This window comes from Glycine soja, chromosome 17 (assembly GCF_004193775.1).
Source record: "Glycine soja cultivar W05 chromosome 17, ASM419377v2, whole genome shotgun sequence".
Classification (NCBI taxonomy): Eukaryota; Viridiplantae; Streptophyta; class Magnoliopsida; order Fabales; family Fabaceae; genus Glycine; species Glycine soja.
In genome coordinates, this window is record NC_041018.1 from 17,881,333 (window position 1) to 17,908,752 (window position 27,420).

The 27,420-nt window shown below is 34.0% G+C and overlaps 1 protein-coding gene across 10 annotated transcripts; it reads left to right on the forward strand.

Moving 5' to 3' along the window:
- The first annotated feature begins 281 nt into the window (after positions 1–281).
- LOC114391986 lies at positions 282–13,724 on the forward strand. Of its 10 annotated transcripts, XR_003662220.1 has the most exons (11): positions 283–547; positions 690–831; positions 2,106–2,219; positions 7,156–7,379; positions 7,464–7,603; positions 8,515–8,643; positions 8,855–8,992; positions 9,339–9,431; positions 10,494–10,631; positions 11,770–11,832; positions 13,340–13,724. XR_003662220.1 is itself a non-coding variant. In XM_028353014.1 (10 exons), exons 2-10 carry the CDS (start codon positions 754–756, stop codon positions 13,412–13,414), a joined length of 1,131 nt encoding a protein of 376 aa, XP_028208815.1. In that variant the 5' UTR covers positions 283–606; positions 690–753; the 3' UTR covers positions 13,415–13,724. The 10 variants fall into 10 exon arrangements, 9 of the variants coding, with proteins under 9 accessions (XP_028208818.1, XP_028208815.1, XP_028208813.1 ...); XM_028353014.1 differs by lacking the exon at positions 11,770–11,832 and having other exon boundaries at positions 283–606; positions 690–838; positions 7,161–7,379; XM_028353012.1 differs by lacking the exon at positions 11,770–11,832 and having other exon boundaries at positions 283–606.
- The last annotated feature ends 13,696 nt before the right edge of the window (positions 13,725–27,420 follow it).

The window sequence follows — 27,420 nt, forward strand, 5'->3', positions numbered from 1 at the left end:
TCCCTCTCACTACTAGAAATGTAGCCTTTTACGACGCACATTCTAAGACGGTTATCTAGGACCATCTTAGAATGTGACGCGATGGCAAACTTGTAATTAGAATACCTGAAAATTATTTTTTACAACGCACATTCTAAGACAGTTGTTAATAACCGTCTTAGAATATACTTGGGTGGCAATTTTGTAATTATTGGCAAAACAACAACGACGATTTTAAGAGAAAACCGCCTTTATTCCCAGTAATTAATTACCACTCGATACAATCTTAAAAACACAAGTTCCACCTCTCACGACCATCATTTCCTTGGTCAGCAGAAAACCCTAGATCTTATTTTAAAGCCAAACCCTCCCTTTCTTTCTCCAACGCCCAATTCCAAAGTCGTTGTTTCACTTTTCCCAATCCTCCATGGTCGCTGCCACCGCATTGCTCCACTCTCTCTGCTGCCGCGACCTTCCCTCTTCTCCTCTCTCTGCCTTCTGATCGGTACCATTCCGCCCTCTCTTACTAATAAGGTGTGAGCGCCCCCACACCCTCGTAGCCGCCAAGGTATGCACTAACATAACAAATATCCTTCACATTAGCCTTTAGCCTCTCTCTCTCTACCTGTAAGTTCTTCTTCTTCCTCTCTCACCAACAAGTAAATGCTTTCTTATATGTTCCTTATTCTCTTGTCGTGCTTCCTTGCCAGGATATACTACCTCTATTACCAGTGTGCTCCGTACTGCTTACCAGACTAACGTGATGGCCTTCAAATGGAAATGTTGTTCGCTTGTGCCTTCAAAGGTTGGGGGTTTTGGATTCGCAAGTTTGCTGAGATATACGCGTCCAAGGTTAGGGGTATTGTGTGAATTCTTTACAAAAAAACATTGTGGGGTGCAAAGTATTTTAACATTATTATGACGAAGATGATTGTTGGGAAGGAAGGAGGATTTTTATAAAACAAGTAATTAAAAAAATTATCTAAGAGTCGGGATCCAGAAATTATTTAATAGGGATAAAAAAAATAATTCATTATATTTTCATAGAAAAAATTATAAATTTTTACAAAATACATTTTTATACAAAAAATTCTAAAAGATTTAAGTTTTTATAAATTACAACCACCTTCGGCACATATCAATTGTGAAATCCTGGTGGCTTTGCTTACAGACTCTGGTGGCTTTCAAATGGTAGTATATGACCTTATATATGCTTGATTCTTGTTTTCATCTTGTGAATTTTTAGCATTCTTTCATCCTGCGAATACTATTGCTTGCTAAATTCTCTTTTGTGTATTTAATGTAAATATAAATCTAAAATTCAATCTTGAAATTACTGATTAAAATCAAACAATATCATACCAATTCATTTAACGTGTGCACTTGTAGAAAATTTAAAATTTGAACTAACCTACAATAAACTTATAAATTAGTCAAATACATTATAAGTTAATTAAATTATTTTGTCAAACACAATTTAGTTTAGGTTATATATATATATATATATATATATACACAACGAAATTTTAATTAAATAAAAGCAATCTTAATTTTCATCAAAGTTATAATTAGTCTAAGAATATTTTTTTTTATTTTAAAAAAAGTGGCGCTACTAACATTATATATAGTACCTCCCATGCCATTAACGTAAACAAGCTTTTGTATTTCTTCAGTTTTTGTTTTGTGTATCTCTGTATCTTAAAGATTTGAAGTGTTGTTGTTTTGTTTTTAGATGTTAAATAAATTAGTATAACGTTTTATGTCATTTATTGTTTAACCTTACAAAATGAAGATCATATTTAACTCTTTAAGAACGAAGATATGTTATGTAAAGTGGACCAATATTATACGTTGGTTGATGGATCTGGCTCACAGGATATTTTTTAATTATGATGATGGTATATGGGATTGATTTCGTGTGGTTTCTCTCACCTCAAGACAAGCATTGGCTTTTGACTGTTTCTCTGTACTTTCTGAGGGATGTTATCTATATACTTTTTATTGTTGTGCATGTCTCATTACCAAGTTCGCAAGAAACACATTAATTTCTCATTCAGACTGGTGATATTTTTTAATTAATTTATGTATGTAAATTAATTGCCAACAATGATCTTTATTTGTGCCAGTGAAAAGATCCAGTGGGCTCAATGTAAAGATTGTTTCAAGTGGCGCAAATTGCCAGCAAGTGCACTTCTTCCATCAAAATGGACATGTTCTGATAATTTGTGGGATCCAGAAAGGTAACAAGAGTGATGAAATTCTCTTAATTCTCATAAGCATTTTTGGTCTCCTGTGTTATCATTAGCTTCTTTTTTTGCCCTCCATTTTAAGCTTTCCCGAGTGTATAATAAGAATGTATTTCATATTTAAACAATTAGTATGGATAGAAAGTCATCCTTGATGTTCAAGAGGGTATCTTTCTGGACCTTAGATACATCTAGCTAACATGTACATATGATTTTCCTTTCATAATAGAGTTGCAGTATATAAATGTATTTCTTGCTTTATTTTGGATTCAACTGAAAGTGCTATGGACAAGCTTTGTATACATGGGATATCTTGTGCTGATATTTAGACTTTGGTAGGAAGGTTTGTTATTTAAATATGATTCTTTTGGTGATGTTTTTGTGATATGAAATATTTATCTATTTCAATTTATTGTAGTGTAGAGCACTCTAGGTAACACATATTTCCCTGTCTAGGATGTGGTTGGCAAGAGAGAAAGAAAATATAATAAGTGGGAGAAGGGTTTCGAAAAATGACCACCTTACCATGCATGATGTCAAGATACACCGTCAATTTTCACCCTATTCCCTCAACTTAGTTCATGTTTACTTGCACAAGGCACGTGATTAATTTATCAATCTAACAAGGCTGTCCCATAGAATCATTTGCTCAAACTTTATAAACCTATGTTAGTATGTAACCAATATATTAGTGCATTATTTTTTATTTATCAAATTCTCTATGCTGCCAAATCTTCTTGTTCAACTGCGCAAGAGCTGACAGTAGAGCAACTTGAGAATTTGCTACCTCCTTGTAGTTCAAGTTTGAATAGTTTGATTTATATGAATTGCAACATTAGAGTATGAAAACTATGTTGTTAAATGCATTTTTTTTCTAGAAAATTGATGTTAATGATGCTTGTGTTGCAAGTATAATATAATTTATTCAATTTTTTTTAAATTCTTTGGTGAAGATGCGTGCAAGTTGTTCTCTGTTTTGCATATATCCAGTAACAAGAGGACAGTGTTGAATCTTCTTGTGTCCAAAATGACAATTAGTCTCCATATACTTCTTTGGTGAAAATTAGGATCAAAGGCAATAAGAATAGCAGGTTGGTTGTTGCTTTGTACCACAACCAAGCTATTATTCTTGACTATAGACTAGTTGAATTGAATCGCCTTTATACTTTAGTTTTTTTTTTGGTACATACTTGAGAGTTTGTGACTTTGCAAGAGTTTACCAAGTTTATTAAATTTATTTAAAAAAAAAAGGGTTTGACAAGTGATTTTTGTAGCTAGAAGTATAAATTCTTACGAGTTGACTTGAGAGTTTGATAATAATATTTTAATTTGTATATTGCACAAGATAAACACCCTTAGCTTAAAATTTTTTAGCTGTAATTTTATTGTTCAAAAGGGAGAATTGTCCTAATTTTTAGCTGTAGTTGGTAATTACATTTAGACCTTGTACCCGATGGCCAGGTCTAAACAAAAACCAATTTTCAGATTTTGGCACAGTTATTTGTGAAATATATGTGCAAATAATTATTGCTTCCTGACTTTGAATCTGATCCTTGTTGCACTAATGTAATACTCCTAAATTTTAATTTGAAAATTGGAGCTCACTATTATTGATGTTACACTCATTTACTTCTGCATCATTAATGATTTGAAATGATTTAGCAGTGTAGACTCATTATACACAAATTCTATTGATATCATAAGAAAAAAGTGAAAAGAAGAAAAGAAAAGAAAGAGTATTGATGAGTTTAATATAATCATTAATATACAAATAGAAAATATATCATTAAAAATTCAAAATGATCAAGCAAATTACTATTATCAACTATTGTACCTCAAAATTTGGAATGGTTAAGTAAATTGATTTTGTTTAATTTTTTATGCCCATCGTTAGCTTAGTCAAAAAGTCAATTCGTTAAGAATTTTATTATAGCCCTTCTTTCCCTTGGAAATCCTCTTATTCTTTCCGATAGCCATAGCTCTTCAAGGTCGCTCTGCTCTGTTTCAAGCTGCGGCCGTAACTCCAAAACCTACTTGTCTTAGCACACCTCCTCTTTATATTTAAAACCCTACTTGTGCTTGGGCTTCCTCTTGGAATTTGTTTTATTGAAATAATAAGGTGATTGATATTTTCATTCTCTTTTTCTTCTAAGTACACTCCTTTTTTCTTTTCTAAAATCAAATTAATTAAATACTTTTTTTCTTCCTTGGAGACTCCCCTTTGTAGCTTAACAACACACTCTTTTTTTTTATGGCAAAGCATATTCCTTTTTCTTTCCTTACACTTCCTCCTCTTTTATATAAAATGTTTTAAATATTAGATAAATTATGCCACGTTATTTTATATAAAAATATAAAACAGTGGGATTACAATTCTTGTCTACAAATCATACATGTAACAATAAAAAAATAATATTAAATCTAATATATATATATATATATATATATATATATATATAGATAGATAGATAGATACATATGTGTTATAAATAATTTAAAAAGAAAGGATTTAATTAATTTTCTAAGTAACATAAGAGATGTTCGTTATTTGAAGGAAAAAGTAGAAGAAAAAAATCTTATTTTGTTGCCTATCCTAGCAAATTTTTTGGAACAGATTCATTGACTTTGGTGGCTTTCCATTGTCTTGAACTATTAGATTAATATAATGGCCTATATTTTACCACTTGTTTTAAAAGATATTTTTAATTTAATTATTAGTTTAGTTTTATATTTTTTTATACTTTAAAACCATAGAAAAATATATTGAACATATACATTAACTGATACAGATTCATTTCGCTTTAACCGGTAGTAGCTGTTAAATCGCTAGTAATTTCTTTTACAGTAGAAAAATTGGGATAATGCAAGAATTTATTTTTTATAATTTTACATTGTCAATGTTTTTTTCACAACATATAACAATCTAAAAATTACTTGAGACAACCGGTTAAAATAAAACAACTTTGTAGCTGTTAATTTACACGTTTAACAATATTTTTATAATAAATTTAAAATATAAAAAGTGAATGAGTACTTATATTAAAAATATTTTCTGATGACTGAACCTTTTAGTTTTTATTCGTATCGGGTTGCCCTTTTTCCTTCCTTAACGTCCCATCATGTCATCAAGTACCCAGCCCAATTACACCAACACACATTGTCTTCTCTTCTTTATCTTCCTCCACCATCAGAATTACTATGTTATTATGTGAATGTGCAAATCATTTAATCTTGGCAAAAGCAGCAGACGAGAACACATATCAGTATTATTAGGGCATGCTCGATCAATTTGGAATTTTATTTTGCCTATGCAGTCACTCAGCTAAAGTAGAATGCATAAGAATTCCTTAAGTTTCATAGTTAATGATTTCATGATTGCATGTTTGTCCCTATGTGTTGTGTAAATTTTAACTCTATAAACACTAAATATTGTTCTTCATGTACTTGTTGACTTAAGGAAATTACAGAAAATTGTTAGATTCAAAGCTTTATATAAGGTTTATCTATCATTGTTCTCTTGTTTGGAGAATCATTTAACTTGTGTTACATTACCTAAGATAACATTTTCTCTTGCCTAAATCTAAATCATCCTTTCCCTGAAGACAATTTTCTATCACAACAGCTTACTGCAACGGCAAAAAACTTTGCTAATACCCTCATGTGTCATTCACCCAGATATATTTTCATTCATTTTGTATTGAGAGAAGTGCTATACGTTATCAAGTGGATAGAATAGGAAAAACAATTCCAAGATATAGGGATGATATTCTTGCTCTGTGTCACTATTGCTCCACCTTTTTACGCTTGGTGCTTTGATTATACTGAAACTAAGTTTTATCTATATGACACTACCCTAGTATCCTAACAACTCAAATATTATATTCAACACTGTAGAGATGGGCAAGGAAAAACATTGATCCTCTCCGCTGTGTTTTTTTTCTGTCTGCAGATTTTCCCAAATTTGTCCACTACCCTATATCCTTTGCTCCTGAAATGCCTAGGATGCATGCGTCTTTGTTTCAATGTCCCATAATTGTTTCCCTTTACCAGAGATCTCCTTAAATAGTGCAAAAGGATTACAAGTTTATATGATGACGTATGGTCCTTTCTTTTCATGTTTTCTCATTTTTGCATATCTGTGGTTTCTGGTTAGCCAGTGGATAATAGTTACTGTTTACTATTGTCTCTACTAGAAAAGTGAGATTTTACGACAGCCATTTTACGTCGGTTGATGAAAAACCGGCTTAGAAAGAACATAATGGCATTTTGGTAAATAAATGCAACACCTCTATTATGGTTTTCGGAAAAAACGCCTTTAAAAGACCGTAATTCTAAGACGGTTTTTATAAAAACCGCCTTAGAATATGACTCTACATTTTTTAATATTTCATTTTCTCCCTCCAGCCTCTCGCGTTCTCACTCTTCAACTTCTCTCTCATTCTTCGACTCCGCTTCTAGGGTTCTGCCGTCATCGCTGGTGCCCTCCTCTCTTCCTCCTCTAGGGTTCCTTAGCCGTCATCGCTAACGCCATCATACCATACATGTAACGTGCTTCATCTTCACTTCTTTTTGTTCTTCTTCTTCTTCTTCGTTTTGCTTCTGCCAATTTCGATGTCAGCAATTCCTATTACCTCCAGCTATGCTTCCACCTTTTCTTATTCTGCTGGGTATGCTCTTCATGAGAAAGACACGACACGGCGATGAAGACGGAGAACAGTGGTGTTTGTGTATGTACACTTAATTGTATTTCTGTTTCTGCCCTTTGTCTAGTCTAGTACACTTGTATATGCAAAATCTAGTCTTGTATGCAGTGTCTGTTCTAGCAATGCGTCTCTCTTTTCCATATATGTAGTTATTTACTTGTAAGTATAAATAGATGCTTATGAAACTAATATTATCTACAACATTTATTTTCTCCTGAATTCTAAAGTGAAGATGTAATTGTCGCTCTGACTGATATCTTGAAGCTACCTCTGATGGATAAAAGCAATGGCTGCAGCTTCTCTAGCATATCTTCAATTGTTGTCTTTTCAAGTGCTGTTTTTGTTGTCTCCTTGATTTTGGTTCGTCTCCTTTATCTCTTATACTGTAGCAGCAAGCCCTTGAGCAAAAGGGCTTCAAAACCTTTTAGTACCCTTATTATTTTAGGATCAGGTTTGCACTTTCTTTTCCTTCTTTTCCATCCATATCAAAACATTTCATGAGAATTCCACAAATTTATAGTTTTATCTGTTGTAGGTCGTCATATTGTTGAGATGCTTAATCTACTGGCAGTGTTACAGAAAGGTAGGTTTAATCCAAGATTCTACATTGCTGCTGCTACTGATAATATGAGTCTTCAAAAAGCTCAGTTGTTGGAGAATTCCCTGGCTGCTGAGGTTCTATTTTTTGCTATGTCTCTCAAAGTACCTTTTATTCAATGAACTATATTTTTCTTTTTTTTTCTTTGGTGTGTGTGTGGGTGTTTTGGTGGGGGTGAGGGGGAGTTCTAAAATATAAATTGGGTAGTTTTTAACTTGGTGCTCCTTTATTGCAACATATGGATCAATATGTTAATGGCTATAGAAATAGGTGTTCAACACTTTGTCTATGCTTTCATTTGATAATTATAGGAAAATTATGGAACTCTTTGTTTGGAGATAGTATATGGGCTGAAGTCCTGTATATTTAGATGTCACAATAATTGGCTTTGACTGATGATTATAAGCATGACTACTGCTAATGATTCAACCTGTTGCTTGAATAGGTAGATCCAAAGCAATGTTGTCTGGTGCTTTATAGTTTTGTTACATGACTGCATCTAGGAATCTAATAATAGCTTATTGCCACAAGAACTTTGTAGTCTTTAATTATCTGCCATTATCCTTGATGGAAATTATTTTTAAATACTAAATTAAAATATCTGTATTTTTTAAATGGTATCGATAGTTTGTTTTGCTGATTTCTGCCATTCTTTCTGGTTTGCTAATCTCAAACTTTTGCCAGTTGCAGATTTGGGGACAGGAAATAGACAATATATATCTATCTAACTTGTCCTTTTCTGTTTTCCATTTCTTCTATTGACATATATGTAGCTTATCAGTTTTGGAGAGCATCATTACCTGCCAAAATCAAACATGTTAACGAATTTGATTCAATTAAATAATTCTTATTTGACTCAATTAAATAACATGCTAACGAACATATAATGATTGCTATAAGTTTGAACTTAGAATTACATGCAGACTGTCTAAACCTTCACCACTAACACTAACCTATCCTAATGAGTTTAATCTCTTAATACATTTAGTACGTTCATGATGAATCAGAAACTTTATCTGATATTGATGATGAAGAAGTTGATTTGTACATTCATGATGAGGAGGGGAAGCATATCAAGAAGATACTGTGGGAAACAGCAAATAGGGAGTATCTTGAGGTACAGATAACTTTATCTACTATTTTCTTTTTAATAGTGCTAGATCAAGTTGTCTGTTAAGTTTTTTTTTCCACTATCTATCGTGATTAGAAGTTCAAATTCAGAACTGGGTGCTTGTACTTTTGTTTGTTCCTGGTTTTCTATTTAATTTTAGGCTTATTTGGGAGGTTAATCTGCACGGATCTCACTCAATCTTCCTTTTTTTTTTCAGGAGCAGGCAGCCAAGGAAGCAGCTGCAGCAGCTAGCAAGAAAGCTTTTGAGGCAAAATTTGAAAACTGTTCGGAGGATATACTAGCGGCAAGAGAGCTTGCTGCATCTTCTACTGAAGCTGTGGCAAAATCCAAAAAGGTACTTTATGAAAGTAGAAAGTGCTAATTACCACTGAAATTAACATGGGCATTAGTTTGGAATTAGTTGCTATGAAATAAAAAATTGGGACTTCATGGCCAGTGCAAGTAGAAAGTGCTAATTACCACTGAAAAATATATTTGTGATTGACAGAATTTTTTTTAACTGCTTTATTTTCAAATTGATTATACTCCTCGATATACTTTTCAATGGCTGTGCTTTCGAAGAGTGGATCCAATAGTTATGCACTGTTTTTTTTTTGTTTACATAGTATCATTAATGCTGCATAAACTACTCCAAGACTTCAAGCGTATAATTTTTTTGTTTGTTAAATACACTATTGCAGGAAATGAGACAGAAACGAGCTTATGAGGCAAAAAATACAAGGCCAGCTCAATCTGCTGCAGAGACCTTTGGCCAAATGTCTAATAAAAAAAGGGTATTTATTCAACAAGAGACATACATTTTCTTTAGATATTCTTGTAGCCCAATACATTTTTTAAACTCCTAGTTTCTTTTTTTAGGAGATTTTAACATTGATGTAGTTTAGTCTATATATTGACGTTATGTGCAGTCTTTTGAAATGAGGAATAAAGTTAAGTTGATCTATTTTGCCACTCCTACCCTTTATAACTAAATTATTGTAACAAAGTTCTATTTCATAAATTATATTTGGTTAAGATAATGATAAATATAAGATTTGAGTAACACCTTAATTATTATGTTAAAACTTATCGTGAGAAAATTTATTTCTACGTCTACATTTAATATACATTGAGCTTATATGATCCTTCATAATAAAAGTATTGAATTATATTCCTTTAAATCAAGTTAGTTGATTAAATTATAGAACATAAATTGTAAGTATGTGTTTTGTCTTTTTTAATTCACTTATTCCTTTTTTTGGTGCTATATTTCCTTATTCTTTCTCATTCCCTCCATTCTTTCCTTTGCAAGACATTATGAGCCTCCTTTTTGAAAAAGAATATAAAATTGTATATATAAGTGTGCAACTTAGAAATAAATGGTATGAATGAATTGTGGCACAATAAATTGCAATATTAAATGCAAAATAAAACCGCATTCCCTTAAGCATATTAAATTGATTAAATTACAGAACATTAATTGTGACTATGCAATGTGCTTATCTTTTTTTTTTATTCCCTTATTTCTTCCCTCCTTCTTACAAGATGAATTATGAGTCTTATTTATTTAATTTAAATATAATATAAAGGGAAGGAATGATGTTCAATTCAAAGCAAAGGAAAACCTGTAGACTCAAATATCAATTAGGAGGTAATCTTTTTATTCTAAAATAAATATTTTTTTAGGTTATTTTACACATATAAAAATTAATAAATAAATAAAAGAGAATAATATTAATATTAGATTAAAAACTGGGTGCTTGTACTTTTGTTTGCTCCTGGTTTTCTGTTTAATTTTAGGCTTATTTGGGAGGTTAATCTGCACGGATCTCACTCAATCTTCCTTTTTTTTTCAGGAGCAAGCAGCCAAGGAAGTAGCTGCAGCAATTAACAAGAAAGCTTTTGAGGCAAAATTTGAAAACTGTTCGGAGGATATACTAGCGGCAAGAGAGCTTGGTGCATCTTCTACTGAAGCTGTGGCAAAATCCAGAAAGGTTAGAGGTGTTCATGTTAGAGGTTATGGTGTTCATGTTTGATTTATAGTTATAGACCATTTTTTGGCTAGTACCTAGTAGCATAAGATTTTAGAAGAGTTGGTCCTCGACATGGTATATCGAAGTGCTTATGGCCAATAGGTTAGAGGTTTCCTGGCTTCAAGCCTAAAGATTTTACACGTGAGGGGGAATTTGAGGTATAAATTGTTCCTGACACAATAGCACTGCACTAGCTTAAACTCTTCGGATAGTTGTTGCTTGAGAGTTTGACTTAAACTTGTTCGATTGAGTCTGCAATTTTTGGGACCTGCTTTAGGAAGGAAGGAAATGTTCGTAAGCATGCATGCTCCAATAAGTCATGAGTCATGTTCCTTATTTTTCTTCCTATGTTATTGGGGGTTGCTAAAGCTTTCTTCCACTTCTGTTCCGTGCCAAAGGGAAAATCTTTTGTTGGCTAGAGGAAAATTTTCAATGCATTATGCATAACTCATCTTTGAATCAGTCATGCTTGTGTGTGTATACATAGTCTAAAAATCCCATGGGATTCCTTTGTAAAACCCCAAGATCAAGGGATTAGGTTAATCCAAAAATTACTAGGTTATGATACATTTGTAATTATTAAGAGAATATTTGTTTTTGTATTTTCTAGTAGGATCTGATTATTAAATTTTTCTGGAGTTTGTTCTCTTTTAATGCATATTTTCCTAGTTGATAGGGGATGTTGATGTGTGATTGGCTGGATTGTTGCTGGGTGGGTGCTTGGGTGACTTGGCCTGTTAGAGCTGATGGTATGTTTGATCAGCACGGTTCAGCCCAATCCACTGTTAGGTGGGTGGTTTGTAACTGTCCAGAACAGACGAGTAGAAAAGGAACTCAAAAGTGAACTATTGCTCCCTAGGGTCCATTTGGGCGATAGAACTATCATTTGGAACTCTAATTTCAAATCCTTGAGAATTCAGGTTTAAGGCTTCTTTGTTGACATCTTTTTAGATAAAGATGATCTCAGATTTTTTATGATTTAGGGTTTTTTTATGTGTGTGCAGCTTTGTTGGTCAAATTTTTTAGATTCATTTTAATTATTCACATAAGATCTTATGAAATTGTTAATAAATTACTGACAATACTTGTTTGCTCGTAGAATTTGTAGGGTCTCAAATCTAAAGTCAATTTTGAACTCCTGAATGAATTGTTTGATGAAATGGTAATTCTCTCTAGAACTATTTTTTCTTTTTAATGCATGTAATAATATTGATACTTTTTGAGTTCCACCAACACAAGAAAATATCTCATATTAAAACCTTGTTTGGATAAACTTCTCATTAGCTACTTAAAAGAGAAGAAAATAAAAGGATAAAATGAATAAATTTCCTATAAGTTAAAAATTAGGTTATGCATATGCTAACTTATAGAAAGAAGGATATCCCATTTAGCTTCTCCTAAACCTGATTTTAACGGATACATAAGCTAATTTTGACTTATTAGAGACCTTCAATTCATTTTATCTTCTTTTTTTTCACAAGTGTTTCTTAAGTCCAAAGAGGACCTAGGTTCTTGTTTGGATAAATTCTTCTTTAAGAACTTACAGGGGATGGAAATAAGAAGTTTAAATAAGTTTTTTCTCCTACGAATATTGCTAAGGGCATTGGTTAAGAAATTAAAAAGAGAAAGTATTTATTATGAAGAATCATAGGAGAGTGCAAAAAATATCATGAGTATTGTAATTTTATGCCTCCCAATAAAAATATTTCTATTTTTAGTTCCTTAACCAATAATATCCTTAGGACACTGGCTGGCATTTGTCTTCTCCTACAATCTAAAATTAGCTTATGGGAGAAGTTTATTTCATTTTTTCTTCTTATTTTCCTCTCTATCGAAAAACTTATGCAAATAGGCCTAAATGATTTTGCTTTACCTGCCTGACATTTCATTCTTGATTTACTGGATAGTTTGACATTGCTTTATCTCAACATGTTTAAAAGACAAATTTGGAAAATAGTACCTATATTATAGTTCTTTAAATCAAGATGTTGGACTTCATTTAAATGTTCTTTCATACGCAGGAAAATACCGATGGTCTCAAGAAATAGAAGAAAGTACCTATAATTTGTTTTCTGAGCCTTCTTTAACACTGTTTAATTGCCTAAAAGGATTATAAAACTGTATTATGTATACACATAGTTAATAGTAATAGAGTTTCCAGTTTTTTTCATTATTCTACATCGGTTAAGTGATAAACGATGTAGAAACGCTTCAAATTCTACATCGGTTGACTTATAACCGATGTAGAAACCTTGCCATTATTACCCATTCTACATCGGTTGACTGATAACCGATGTAGAAACCCTATCATTCAACATCGGTTTCAGTCTTAGAATCGATGTAGAAAGCTCACATTCTACATCGGTTGAGCTACACAACCGATGTAGAAAGGTCGTCCTTCAAAGACGGTTCTCCAACCGATGTCGGTATTCAACGACACTGTGTTACCACCACGCGTCGTAACCGATGTAGAAAGCTCATTAGAACCGATGTAGAAGGCCTTTTTTTTAATAGTGTGTGCTATCCTGGCTTTCTCGTAGCTTAATGACTTTTGGATATTGATTTTATCTAAGTAACCAATACATACTTTCTCATAGCTTAAATGATGATACAATATTGGTTATAGGTCTCATGTTTACTTGGTATGTTCTTTTTTGTTTCATATGCAGTTGCAACATCATAAAAGACCTTTTGTTGAGATACGCAGTTCTCTCCATGTTTTGGAGCGCAATTGCTTGCTCTAAAAAGTATAATGAGGCTGACCTCTTAGATGGAGAAACAGGTACTGGGAAGACTACAATTCAAGCTAATTGTGGTGAAGTTTTGTCAAATATTACTCCATATTTTTATTTCTTTTCTCTTTCATATAAACCTGTGTTGCTGATAACAGATCATATAAATTTGGACATAAACTTTGATTTGATCATGTGCCAGTGTGTGATAATTTCTGATTTTTGGGATTGAGTTCTTTGTATTAGTTTGTAAATTATTCTTTCTCTTCAGATTTAGTTCACATTGTTGTCTATACAATAACTCAAATTATTCTTTGTATCATGTGCCACTGCTTACTGGATGATAATTAACTAACAAGGCTAATATGGATAGGATTGTTTGTTGGGGTATTCTTGCATGCAATCTAATATTATTTAGAAAATAAATTAAATTTAATGATATTGTTTGATTGTGGCATGAAGGTATTGGATATCAATAATTGTAAAATAGCAGGGGAAAAAAATTAAGACGAAAAAAAAATCTAAGACTGTTATGTTAAAAATCGTCTTAGAATCCTATAAATACTATGACGGTTGTACAAAAAACCATCTTATTATCTTATATGTACTAAGACGGTTATTGAAGTAACCGTCTTTGAATGTCACACATACTAAGACGATTTTCTGTACAATCGTCTTAGTATGTATATGATACTAAGACAGTTATTTCTCAAAAATAATGCAACGAAGGAGGAATGAAAGCATACAGATAGAGTTTCTTATAACCAATAATGAGATTTAAGACATTTGCATTTCGTATCTAAAGGAGCATTAGAAGAAACACGGGGTCCAATCAAATAGGGGAAAACTGCACAAAGGTGTATAAAGCTTCACACAGGCAAGTGTTTCATCTTAATTCCAAATCACAGATATGTCATAAATCGATTTTGCAAGTCATTTCCCATCAAATCAAGGATAATGTGCATAATCATCATGGATCAATAGGACTTTTTAAGATCAGACTTGTAGGAAATTTTGGCTTTGGTTGCTCTGGTCTTTTTTTTTTTTGGTGTAAGTAGGAGAGCAGGCACAAAGATTTGGTTAGTAACTTAAACGGGTGATCACTTCCTATCCCCTCATATCTTGACCAAGTTACTATCCTTTCCCTTCCTTTTTACTCTTTACCACAACTCTGTACATGGTTCAAACATTGTTTGTTCCAAAAAACCTTGTTTTTCTTTTCCATTTCCTCTTGCTCTTCTCCATTTTGATTGATTTTTCCTCTCTTCCTTTTTTTTCTCTTTTTTTCTTTTCTTTCTTTTGTTTTCCTTTCTTTTTCTTTCTTTGATGAACATTTAATTTCCTTCAAAAATCCATGACTAACCAAAAGATGATAGATATCTCTCTTGGAAGACACCTTTGTTCTCTAATCCTATGGTAAGGTAGGAAACTTTCATCCTAGGTCAAGGTTCTGGTAAAATCAAATATCTAGCTCAAAAGGTTCGCAAATGGCAGAAAATAATGTATATTGGGGCAGTTGTTTGGCCAATGGCTTAGAAAGAAGGAATGCCCATATCACTTCCATGAATCATATGTTATGACAATTAGAAATTCATGCAAAATCAATCATAAAACGTATCCATGCGGACACTCAATATAAAATTTGTGGTCATGCAATCACTAAGGCTTAGGGTCTGTTTCCATATTCAGATCAAACTAGCGTTTCAACAATTGTTCTTTTATCAGGTCCATGCGAAACATCTGAGTCCATTTGGTATTCAGGAAAGTCTTTCATTATTTTCACCCTTAAGATACACATTTTTTCAAAAACCCTTTTTGTTATGTTTTGATCTGCAAAATTTTCAAAGATTGCTGGTGATTGTTTCTTTTTTTTTTATATAAACAACATGTTAGTTTTTAGGAAAAGTTTGAAACCTAGACAAAGTTGTAATCTGAGACCACACTATCAAAAATCAAAGGGCGCGCGAAAATAGAAAAGAAACCACGTGTAAGTTCTTTCAAATTTTTTGTTTTAAATAATCATCACAACGAAATAACATAACAAAGTTCTGAAAGCGATAAATAAGATAAAGACAAGTTCACAAATTTAGAAGATCCTGATCGGGAGGCTCAGTCTCCTCAAAGGAAGAAATCCATCACATTTTCCATATCTCCATCCTCCTCAACTCTGTCTTCGTCTACTTGAGCCTCTGTGGGACCTGCACCTCCCTAAAAATTAGGACTGTCCCTAGGCCATGTGACAATGGCTTTGAACTGCTCGGGAGTAGGCCACAGGTAAGGGTTGGGGTCCTGGTGCTGCTGGTGTAGTGTATACTGATAGAAGCTATCGTTCAACTGCACCTGACCTCTATGGTTTGCTGCCTGCTGGTCAGCCAAATGTTGCATGTATGTGTGCATCTGGAGCTCCATCCTCTACATGTGAGCCGAGATAGACTCTAGGGACGGTGGATGATGTGGAGGCAGTGGTGATGCATCTACTGCCGGCTTCTACTGCTGGTCTTGCCCCGGCTGTTGTGCCTGCCTTGGCATGCAGTACTTCTCAATGAAGGACTTGTTAATGGGGGGTCGGATGAGCTTTGTGGGCGAGACCGGTACCCCGTACAATTGGCAGAGGCCTGTGATCAATGTTGGAAATCCCAGTGCCCTATTGGACTTCTTTGGGTCCACTGGTGTCTCGGAGGTGCAATACCTACAAACTAGTAGATGGCATCCAAGATAACTTCTGCTACATGAACACTAATCTGAGTCAGGATAGCGTAGACCAACTAGCATTTAGGCATTGGGAGATCAAAATTATGGTCACTGGGAAGGATGTTGTTGATCAGAAGCGTCATCCAGATCTGGGTCAAAGTGGTCATGCTAGTGCGCATGATCCGCACCTGCCTCCCTATCACGCTCCGTGCAAAATCCAATCACGGGGAGCACAGTAGTTAGCCTATGGCCTCTTCATCAAAACCTGACACTTGGCTTCTTCTTTCGGTGTATTCACACGTTGTCCTTCTTCCAAGATCAATGGATGCCCCAAGAATTGGTTGATAGCATCTTCATCATAGGGGATCCATTGTCCCCGCACCCAGGAGCGCTTATTCATGACTCCTTCTTCAGTGGGCCAAGCGTTTGCATAGAACTCTATGACTATCTCAGGGTCATACTTAGCCATGGGCTCTGTCAGCTAGGTCCACTGCCCCCTAGCAACCTCTGCCTAAAATTCTGTGTACTATCCTTCTCTTAGTTGGACCCGTCTTTCTTTGAGGAAAAACCAATCCTTAATCGCTTTGAAACAGCGTTGATGCTCCTCGCTTCAGAAACGGTGTCCGTCAAACTCAATCTCCAGTTGCGGGGCTGCACTAGATCCCTTCCCTGTGGTTGCCTTCCTATCCCTTTTAGCAGGAAGCTTCTTCGGAGCCATCGCCTACAAAGACACATCCAATTAAAACTTAGCATGAAAATTATTTTGCATGAAACACATAACCATACTATTTTAGTTATCCCAAGTGTAGACAAAGGATCAAGCTGAATGTTTTGATGATGCCAAAGGATTACATGAATCACATGCTTCTCAAGGATTTATTCAAGACAAAGATATTCAAGATAAATGATCAAGACAGTCTCTAGAGTCTTAGGAAGGGTATATTAAATAGGAAGGAAATTCCAATTGAAGTCGCAAAAGGTTTGGCCAAGAAATCTAAGTTAAAAAGGTTTTTTTCAACAGATTTACTCTCTGGTAATCGATTACCAGTGGCCAAAAACGAATTACAACAGCTATTAAATTTGAATTCAAAATTTGTACTGTGTAATCGATTACACATATATGGTAATCGATTACCAGCAGTTATTGAACATTTTTAATTCAAATTTTAAAGCTTGTAATCGATTACACACATACTCTAATCGATTACCAGAGAAGTTTTTCAGAAATTATTCTCAACAGTCACATCTTTTTACTTGATTCTTGAATGGCTGTCAAAGGCCTATATATGTGTGACTTGGGACATGAATTTGCTAAGAGTTTTTCAGAACAAAAAGGTCTTATCCTCTTAAAAAGCAAATTGTTTTATCCTCTTACAAATTCCTTGGCCAAATTACTTATGATTCAATAAGGAATTATTTGAGTGCTCAAATTGTTAAATCTATCTCTTTAAAGAGAGATTTCTTCTTTTCTTCTTCTTCATTCTGAAAAGGGATTAAGAGACTGAGGGTCTCTTGTTGTGAAAGAATTCTAAACACAAAGGAAGGGTTGTCCTTGTGTGTTTAGAACTTGTAAAAGGAATTTACAAGATAGTGGAACTCTCAAGCGGGTTGCTTGGGGACTAGACGTAGGCACAAGGGTGTGGCCGAACCAGTATAAATTTGAGTTTGCATTTTCTCTTCCCTTAAACTTCTTTATTTATTATTGTTTTATATTCATATTCAAATTGTTCTATTTGAATCATTATTTAAGAAATTCATTATTAAGGGAATTTATAACTTGAATAGAAAGTGAAATAGAATTTTAATTGGGGAAATAAGTTGTAATATCTTAATTCAACCCCCTCTTCTTAAGATATCTGAGGCCACTTGTCCAACAAGTGGTATCAGAGCTTCATTCTTGTATAAAGTTTAGAAGCTTCAAGAATTATGGCCTCATCAAACTACTTGTTTCCCGAGGGAAATTCTATAAATAAACCTCCCATCTTTAATGGAGTGGGTTACCACTACTGGAAAACCCGCATGCAAATCTTTATAGAGGCAATAGATTTAAATATTTGGGAAGCCATAGAACAAGGACCTTATGTTCCCTCTATAATAGCCGGAAGTGCAACAATAGAAAAACCTAGAGCAGATTCGACTGAGGAAGAAAGAAGATTAGTACAATATAATTTAAAGGCCAAAAATATTATTACATCTGCCTTAGGAATAGATGAATACTTTAGGGTTTCAAATTGTAAAAGTGCTAAGGATATGTGGGATACACTACAAGTAACACATGAAGGCACAACAAATGTTAAAAGATCTAGGATAAACACTTTAACTCGTGAGTATGAACTTTTTAGGATGAATGTAAATGAAAGTATACAAGACATGAAAAAGAGGTTCACACACATAGTTAATCATCTTGCATCTCTAGGAAAAACTTTTCAAAATGAAGATCTAGTAAATAAAGTCTTAAGATGTCTTAATAGAGAATGGCAACCAAAAGTAACAGCCATCACAAAATCTCAAGATTTATCTAGTATGTCTCTTGCTACATTATTTGGAAAATTGCAGGAGCATGAAATGGAATTACTAAGATTAAATCAGCATGAAGAAACTGATAAGAAGAAGAAAGGAACTGCTCTTAAAGCCTCATCTGCAATCCAAGAAGATAGTGATAAAGAAGATTCAATTGACTTGGATAATGATGAAGATATTAGTCTGTTTGTAAAAAGATTCAACAAGTTTCTGAGAGTCAGAGGAAATCAAAAGCGACCCAATTTTAAACCTAAAAGAAGGACAAAAACTTCATCCTCTACTCTAAAATGCTTTGAGTGCAATCAACCTGGACATCTGAGGGTTGATTGTCCCATCTTCAAGAAAAAGATGGAGAAGTCTGAAAAGAAAAATATTAATGAAAAGAAATTGAAGAAAGCATACATTACATGGGATGAAAATGATATGGAATCTTCTGAAGATTCAGAAAATGAAGAAATAAACCTCTGCCTTATGGCAAAATGTTATGAAAGTGATGAAGAGGTAACATCTTCAAACAATTTATCTATTTCTTTTGATGAATTGCAAGATGCATTTGCTGATTTGCATAAAGAGTCAATTAAACTTGCAAAGTTAGTTTCATCTTCAAAGAAAACAATTTCAAATTTAGAAAATGAAATTTTAAAATTAAACAAAGAATTAGATCATCTTAGAAATGATGTCTCAATTTCTAAACCAAATGAAAAAGTTCATATCTCTACTATTTCTAACAAGAAAATGTCAGATTCTTGTAGTTGTTGTGAAAAGTATGAAAAAGAAATCAAAGAGTTGAAAAACTCACTTGCAAAATTTACTTATAGTAAAAATAATTTAGATGTCATATTAGGAAAACAAAGACATGTCTCTAATAAGGCTGGACTAGGATATAAATCTGAAAAACAACAAAAATTTCATAAAAACTTCTTTACTTCCACACAAAAATATAATTCTAGTTCTATCACATGTTTTTACTGTGGAAGAAAAGGGCATGGCACATCTACATGCTATTTTAGAAGAAATTGTAACAATATTAAAATGATTTGGGTCCCAAAAGGATCCTTTATTCATACTAACACACAAGGACCCAATAAAGTTTGGGTAGCTAAGTTACAACCTTGATTTTGTAGGAACCCTTGAGGAAAAAGTGGTACATAGATAGCGGATGCTCAAAACATATGACGGGAGACAAATCAAAATTCATACATATCTCTCCCAAGAAAAGCAGACATGTAACTTATGGTGACAACAACAAAGGTAGAATTCTTGGAGTTGGAAAAATAGGTACAAATGCTTCAACCTCCATTGAAAATGTTCTACTTGTTGAAGGTCTTAAACATAGTCTGCTTAGTGTGAGTCAATTATGTGACAAAGGCTATCTGGTATCATTTGATTCTCAAAAGTGTGTCATTGAACATAAACATGATATGAATATAAAGCATATAGGGTTTAGAGTCAACAATGTTTACATGATAGACTTAAGCCAAAAACTAGATAATAATCAATGTTTTCTTAGTAAAGATGATGATCCATGGTTGTGGCATAAACGGATTGCACATATAAACATGGAACACTTAAATAGATTAATATCAAAAGATTTAGTTGTTGGTTTGCCAAAACTAAGATTTGAAAAAGATAGGCTATGTGATGCATGCCAAAAGAGAAAACAAACTAGAGTTTCTTTCAAATCTAAAAACATTGTTACAACTACTCAACCCTTACAATTACTTCATATGGATTTGTTTGGTCCTTCCAGAATCATGAGTTTTGGAGGAAGTTACTATGCTCTTGTTATAGTTGATGATTATTCTAGATACACATGGACTCTTTTTATCACTCATAAGAATGATGCATTTCAAGCATTTAGAAAACTTGCAAAAATCATTCAAAATAAGAAAAATCTAAAGATTATATCTATTAGGCGTGATCATGGGGGTGAGTTTGAAAATAAAGAATTTGAATTATTTTGTGATAAGCATGGGATTGAGCATAACTTTTCTGCACCAAGAACCCCTCAACAAAATGGTGTTGTTGAAAGGAAAAATAGATCTTTGGAAGAGATTGCTAGAACTTTATTAAATGATACTCCTCTTCCAAAATACTTTTGGGCTGAAGCCGTTAACACTGCATGCTACATTTTGAATAGGGCTTTAATAAGACCCATTTTAAAGAAAACTCCATATGAATTGTTCAATGGCAGAAAACCAAACATCTCACATCTTCATATCTTTGGTTGTAAATGTTTTGTATTGAATAATGGAAAAGATAACTTAGGAAAATTTGATGCTAAGTCAGATGTAGGTATTTTCCTTGGATATTCTCTGCATAGTAAAGCTTATAGAATATATAATAAAAGAACAATGACAATTGAAGAGTCTATACATGTTTCCTTTGATGAGTCTAATGCCATTCCTCTAAGGAAGGATTTTTTAAATGATATTTCAGATTCCTTAGAAGATACACATATTCATGGAAATGACTCTAAAGAAAAAGATGAAGGAAGCAATGAGGATTCTCAAGATAATGGGGCTAGAGGAAATAATGAACTTCCAAGAGAATGGAAAGCCTCAAGAGATCATCCCTTCGACAACATTATTGGTGATATATCAAAAGAGGTAACAACTAGACATTTTCTTAAAGATTTACGCAATAATATGGCTTTTGTATCTATGATTGAACCTAAAAATATAAAAGAAGCCATAGTAGATGATAACTGGATAATTGCCATGCAAGAAGAACTGAATCAATTTGAAAGAAATAATGTGTGGAAACTAGTAGAAAAACCTGAAAATTATCCTGTCATAGGAACAAAATGGGTTTTTAGAAATAAATTAGATGAACATGGCATAATTATTAGAAATAAGGCTAGGTTAGTAGCAAAAGGGTATAATCAAGAAGAGGGAATAGACTATGAATAAACATATGCTCCAGTTGCAAGATTAGAAGCCATTAGAATGCTCTTAGCATATGCATCCATAATGAATTTTAAACTCTATCAAATGGATGTTAAAAGTGCTTTTCTAAATGGTTTAATTCAAGAAGAAGTATATGTTGAACAACCCCCAGGCTTTGAAATCCCGGATAAACCAAATCATGTTTATAAATTGCAAAAGGCTCTTTATGGTTTGAAACAAGCCCCTAGGGCGTGGTATGAACGCTTAAGCAATTTTCTTCTAGAAAAAGAATTCTCTAGAGGTAAAGTGGATACCACATTATTCATAAAGAGAAAGCATAATGATATTTTGTTGGTTCAAATATATGTTGATGATATAATTTTTGGATCCACTAATGATTCATTGTGCAAGGAGTTTTCCCTTGATATGAAAAGTGAATTTGAAATGTCAATGATGGGAGAACTAAAGTACTTCCTGGGATTACAAATCAAGCAAACTCAAGAAGGTATATTCATCAAGCAAGCCAAGTACTGCAAGGAATTGATCAAAAGATTTGGGATGGAAAGTGCAAAACACATGGCTACACCGATGAGCACTAGCTGTTACTTAGATAAAGATGAATCTGGTCAATCTATAGACATGAAACAATATCGAGGTATGATCGGATCTCTTCTCTATTTATCTGCTAGTAGACCTGATATTATGTTTAGTGTATACATGTGAGCTAGGTTTCAATCCAACCCCAAACAATCACATTTGAGTGCAGTTAAGAGAATCATGAGATATCTATTAGGTACAATAAATTTAGGATTATGGTATCCTAAGAACTCAACATGTAACTTAATAGGATATTCTGATTCTGACTTTGCCGGATCAAAAACTGATAGAAAAAGCACAAGTGGAACTTGTCAATTCATTGGATCCGCTCTTGTCTCATGGCATAGTAAGAAACAAAACAGTGTTGCTTTATCCACTGCTGAAGCAGAATATATTTCTGCCGGCAGTTGTTGTGCACAGATTTTATGGATGAAGCAACAATTATCTGACTATGGCATCCTTCTTAATCGTATACCAATTAGGTGTGATAATACTAGTGCCATAAATCTATCCAAAAACCCTATTCAACACTCTAGAACCAAACATATAGAAATTAGGCACCATTTTCTTAGAGATCATGTCCTAAAGGGAGATTGTATATTAGAGTTTGTTGATACAAAGAATCAGCTTGCTGATATCTTTACAAAACCTCTCCCAAAAGAAATATTCTTTTCAATAAGAAGAGAATTAGGCCTTTTAGACCTTAGTGATTTGGATAGGTAATTTTTTTTTTATGAATGATTGATTGTGTTTTTGATTGAGTATGACGCTTGTGTTGTTTAATTTAATTTACTTTTTGTTAGTATAATTAATTATTAAGATAGTATAAGTTTTTAGACTTAGAAATAAGTTTTTCTTTTAGGAAAAGGCTATTTTTTTGTTCTGGTAATCGATTACATGAATACTGTAATCGATTACACTAGAACATATGGCTTGTAATCGATTACAGTATTCATGTAATCGATTACTAGTAGGCTGCCTCCTCCTGTAATCGATTACCATTACTTGTAATTGATTACCACGCGTCCTGCTCTATAAATATCACATTTTTCAGACATCCCTGCGCAGCCCCTTTTCCCTTGCGACATTCCTCCATTCCTAAACCTCCAAACCTTCGTATCTCACTCATTTCTTCATCAAATCAACTCCCGTAAATTGCAATCTTCTTCTTTTTCATTTTTCTTTTGATTTCACCGATTGAAATCTACAAAAACTCCTTCAAATGGAAGAATCGTCAAAGAAACGAAAGGGTTCTTCCGCCTCTGCTTCGGCTTCAAGAGCTCATCGTTCCGGAGCCACTAGCGCATCCACAGCACCAATTCCACCCTCTTTGTCCTCTTCCCCATTGTTTTCTTTCGAAGAACAGCAGAAACGGTATTCAAATCTTTTCTCATCTCGTTCCATTATCGACCCTAAGTTTATTGATATGGAATTCTTTTCTGATGAAACCTTTGATTGCATTCAAGCCTTTCAGAACTTAGGTCTTATACCTTTTATGTCATTACAATTGCCTATTTATCCTGAATTGGTTAAAGCTTTTTATTGTAATCTTGAAATTCAGGACAGCACTCTGATTTCTGAGGTTTTTGGGATAAAAATGGTCATTGACCAGTCCCTTTTCCATGACTTAACCAGTGACAGTGTACCATTTGAAGGTACACTGAATGACGACTGGAAATTTGATTTCTCTGCACATGATGCCCGCCAGTTGGTTTGCACCAACAATGCGGATATGACCGGACGTCTTCTTGCCGGGTCATTGGCTTTTGAAAGCCGCATCCTTCACTATTTAATTGTGCGTATTCTGCTTCCACGGTCTTCCAACCTTGCCCAGGTTTCTGAGGAAGATCTAATTATAATGTGGGCCTTTCATACAGGGCGTCAACTTGACTGGGCACACTTAGTCAAATATCGCATGCATAAGGCATTGCGATTTAATGCTCCACTACCATATCCACAGCTTGTTACTCTCTTTCTTCGTCATTTTGGAATTCCTCTTGATTCTGAATCTTATATTCCAATCAAGAGATCCTTTTTAATTGGTGCTGCTGTGATTGCTTCTTTTGGTTACCGCAAAGAGCGTGATGGCTCTTGGGTCAAAAAGGGCGTTCCACCCGCTGATGATGAAGGCCACCTACCAGTTGAAGATAATTCCACTCTTCTTCAAAGGCTTATGGACAAGTTTGATGGACTTCAGACTTTTGTTGGTGACAAGTTTGATGCCATGGAATTGCAAGTTGACATGCGGTTCGATGCTATGGAATCAAGGATCACCAGAGTTGAAGAAGATGTCTCCTTCATCCGAACTTGCTTTGATCCACCACCACCGCCTCCTTCATCCTCTTAGATTATATGTTATTATTCTAACTTAGTTTTATTAGTGGTTAAGTATTATTAGTACTTTGTTTTATCGTCGTGTATTTGGCTTTTTGTTCTAGTTATCGTAGTCTTGCACTGTTATTATAATTCTCGCTTTTGTTTTGGTTAATTATGACGCTGTATGGATTTATTTTGATTTAATGGTTAGCTTTGTTTGGATGTTTATTGTGTTAATGTTTGGATATTGATTGTTTTGCTCTAGTTCTTTTTGATGTTGCCAAAGGGGGAGAGAACTTGGGAGAGCACATATGGGTTAGAAATCAATTAGAAATTTATTAGAAATTTATCAATAACAAAAGTTAGGCATACATGCCAAAAGATAGGGGGAGTAAGGGTTGTGTGAACGTGCTACCATCTTGTGTATAGCTTGTCTTGATTTCAGGTATTGTCATCATCAAAAAGGGGGAGATTGTAGACAAATGATCAAGCTGAATGTTTTGATGATGCCAAAGGATTACATGAATCACATGCTTCTCAAGGATTTATTCAAGACAAAGATATTCAAGATAAATGATCAAGACAGTCTCTAGAGTCTTAGGAAGGGTATATTAAATAGGAAGGAAATTCCAATTGAAGTCGCAAAAGGTTTGGCCAAGAAATCTAAGTTAAAACGGTTTTTCTCAACAGATTTACTCTCTGGTAATCGATTACCACCTCTGGTAATCGATTACCAGTGGCCAAAAACGAATTACAACAGCTATTAAATTTGAATTCAAAATTTGTACTGTGTAATCGATTACACATATATGGTAATCGATTACCAGCAGTTATTGAACATTTTTAATTCAAATTTTAAAGCTTGTAATCGATTACACACATACTCTAATCGATTACCAGAGAAGTTTTTCAGAAATTATTCTCAACAGTCACATCTTTTTACTTGATTCTTGAATGGCTGTCAAAGGCCTATATATGTGTGACTTGGGACACGAATTTGCTAAGAGTTTTTCATAACAAAATAGTCTTATCCTCTTAAAAAGCAAATCGTTTTATCCTCTTACAAATTCCTTGGCCAAATTACTTGTGATTCAATAAGGAATTATTTGAGTGCTCAAATTGTTCAATCTATCTCTTTAAAGAGAGATTTCTTCTTTTCTTCTTCTTCATTCTGAAAAGGGATCAAGAGACTGAGGGTCTCTTGTTGTGAAAGAATTCTAAGCACAAAGGAAGGGTTGTCCTTGTGTGTTTAGAACTTGTAAAAAGAATTTACAAGATAGTGGAACTCTCAAGCGGGTTGCTTGGGGACTAGACGTAGGCACAAGGGTGTGGCCGAACCAGTATAAATATGAGTTTGCATTTTCTCTTCCCTTAAACTTCTTTATTTATTATTGTTTTATATTCATATTCAAATTGTTCTATTTGAATCAATATTTAAGAAATTCATTATTAAGGGAATTTATAACTTGAATAGAAAGTGAAATAGAATTTTAATTGGGGAAATAAGTTGTAATATCTTAATTCAACCCCCCCTTCTTAGGATATCTGAGGCCACTTGTCCAACACCAAGTATAACAACCAAGAAGTCAACCAATTTTTGTGTGGTCTTTATTAATTGTAGGTGTTACCATACAAAGATCACCACTCAGTGTGTATTATTTTGACGGAAAGAATTTGACATTCTACAGCAATTTATGCACAATGTACCCACCTTGGTGCGGCAAGTTTAACCAAACAATTAGGCCAATTCAACTCAAACAACATTAAGCATTCATGTGACTTATGTAATTGCATCTAAAGCAACGTCCAAAACTTCAAGCTTAGTTTATACCCTTGGCATTTAATTTAACAACCTAAGTTGATCATGCACCGAAAATAATGGTTGAACATGTGTAAAGATCATTACCCATTCAAGCTTCAAAATAGTCATTGTGACATTTCATCAAACAGTTGGTGTGCACATGTTAAAACATGTATAAATGAGGGATAAGGAGCAATATGACATGCAAATTCATAGAAGAATCAAAGATAGGCCCAGAGCCATCCATTATAGCCACTAATCCAAGCATTTTGATCATGGGTTTGCACATAACTCATCTCACAAATATTGCAAAGAAACAACAAACAAAGCACCAAACATCACAAGGAAAAGGTAAAATTAGATGGAGATGGCACTTACTTGAGTGGGATGAAAGGAATGCAAGAATAAATGACACAAAGGTGCAGAAAAAGCTTGAAGTTGCTGCAAAAATGAAGGCCCCATAGGTCCTTGGGGAGCCTTTGGTGAGTTTTGAAGAGAATGGGGGAAGATGGGGTGAAATCTGACTTCACCCCTCCCCTTTTTTTTTTCGTCAGCCATGCTCGCCCAGGCAAGCTGGCCACTCGCCCAGGCGAGTTAAGATTTTTTTGCAAAGTTTCTTTTGTTACCATTACTATTATATATATTTCCCTTATAAGCCTTATAACTATGTATAAACTTTCAGGCAAATTCATGAGATAATTCAAGAAAAAGAACAATCCTAACTCGCAACGGAAAGCATAAAAACATAAAATTAAAGAGCAAAGTTTTAGAGATACTAGGTTGCCTCCTAGGAGCGCTTCTTTAATGTCTTTAGCCGGACGCGTGGTCTGAAGTTGAGGCTTCACCATCTCATCCTCCCTAATTCTTTCCCTTGATTGTGAGCAAATCTGACATGGACCTAGCACCCGTTGGCACCTGCTCTAATTCTTTGACATAGAACATGTTAACTGGCACAAAATGTAAAGAAAATGCTACGAGATGCTCGTATCACCTTTCCATTTGCCCCTAGGCTTACCCAAGTTGGTGTGGTGCTGACCATCACCCAAAGTGACCCTTCATTCATTTTCCGGGTTGCGAAAAACTTGGATGATAAGATGTAGATGCATGCATGCTTTCTGATCAAACGTTAAACATAAAAATTAAACGGGTGTTGTGATTTTTTCATTGTCGTGTTCAATTTTACTTAACGCTTACGGCACCTCTGC

Coding starts and splice junctions, on each gene's coding strand:
- LOC114391986 (XM_028353012.1), top strand. CDS start 743: ATGGCCTTCAAATGGAAATGTTGTTCGCTTGTGCCTTCAAAGGTTGGG. Junction 832..2,105: donor CTGAGATATACGCGTCCAAG/GTTAGGGGTATT, acceptor TATTTGTGCCAG/TGAAAAGATCCAGTGGGCTC. Junction 7,604..8,514: donor AGAATTCCCTGGCTGCTGAG/GTTCTATTTTTT, acceptor TAATACATTTAG/TACGTTCATGATGAATCAGA.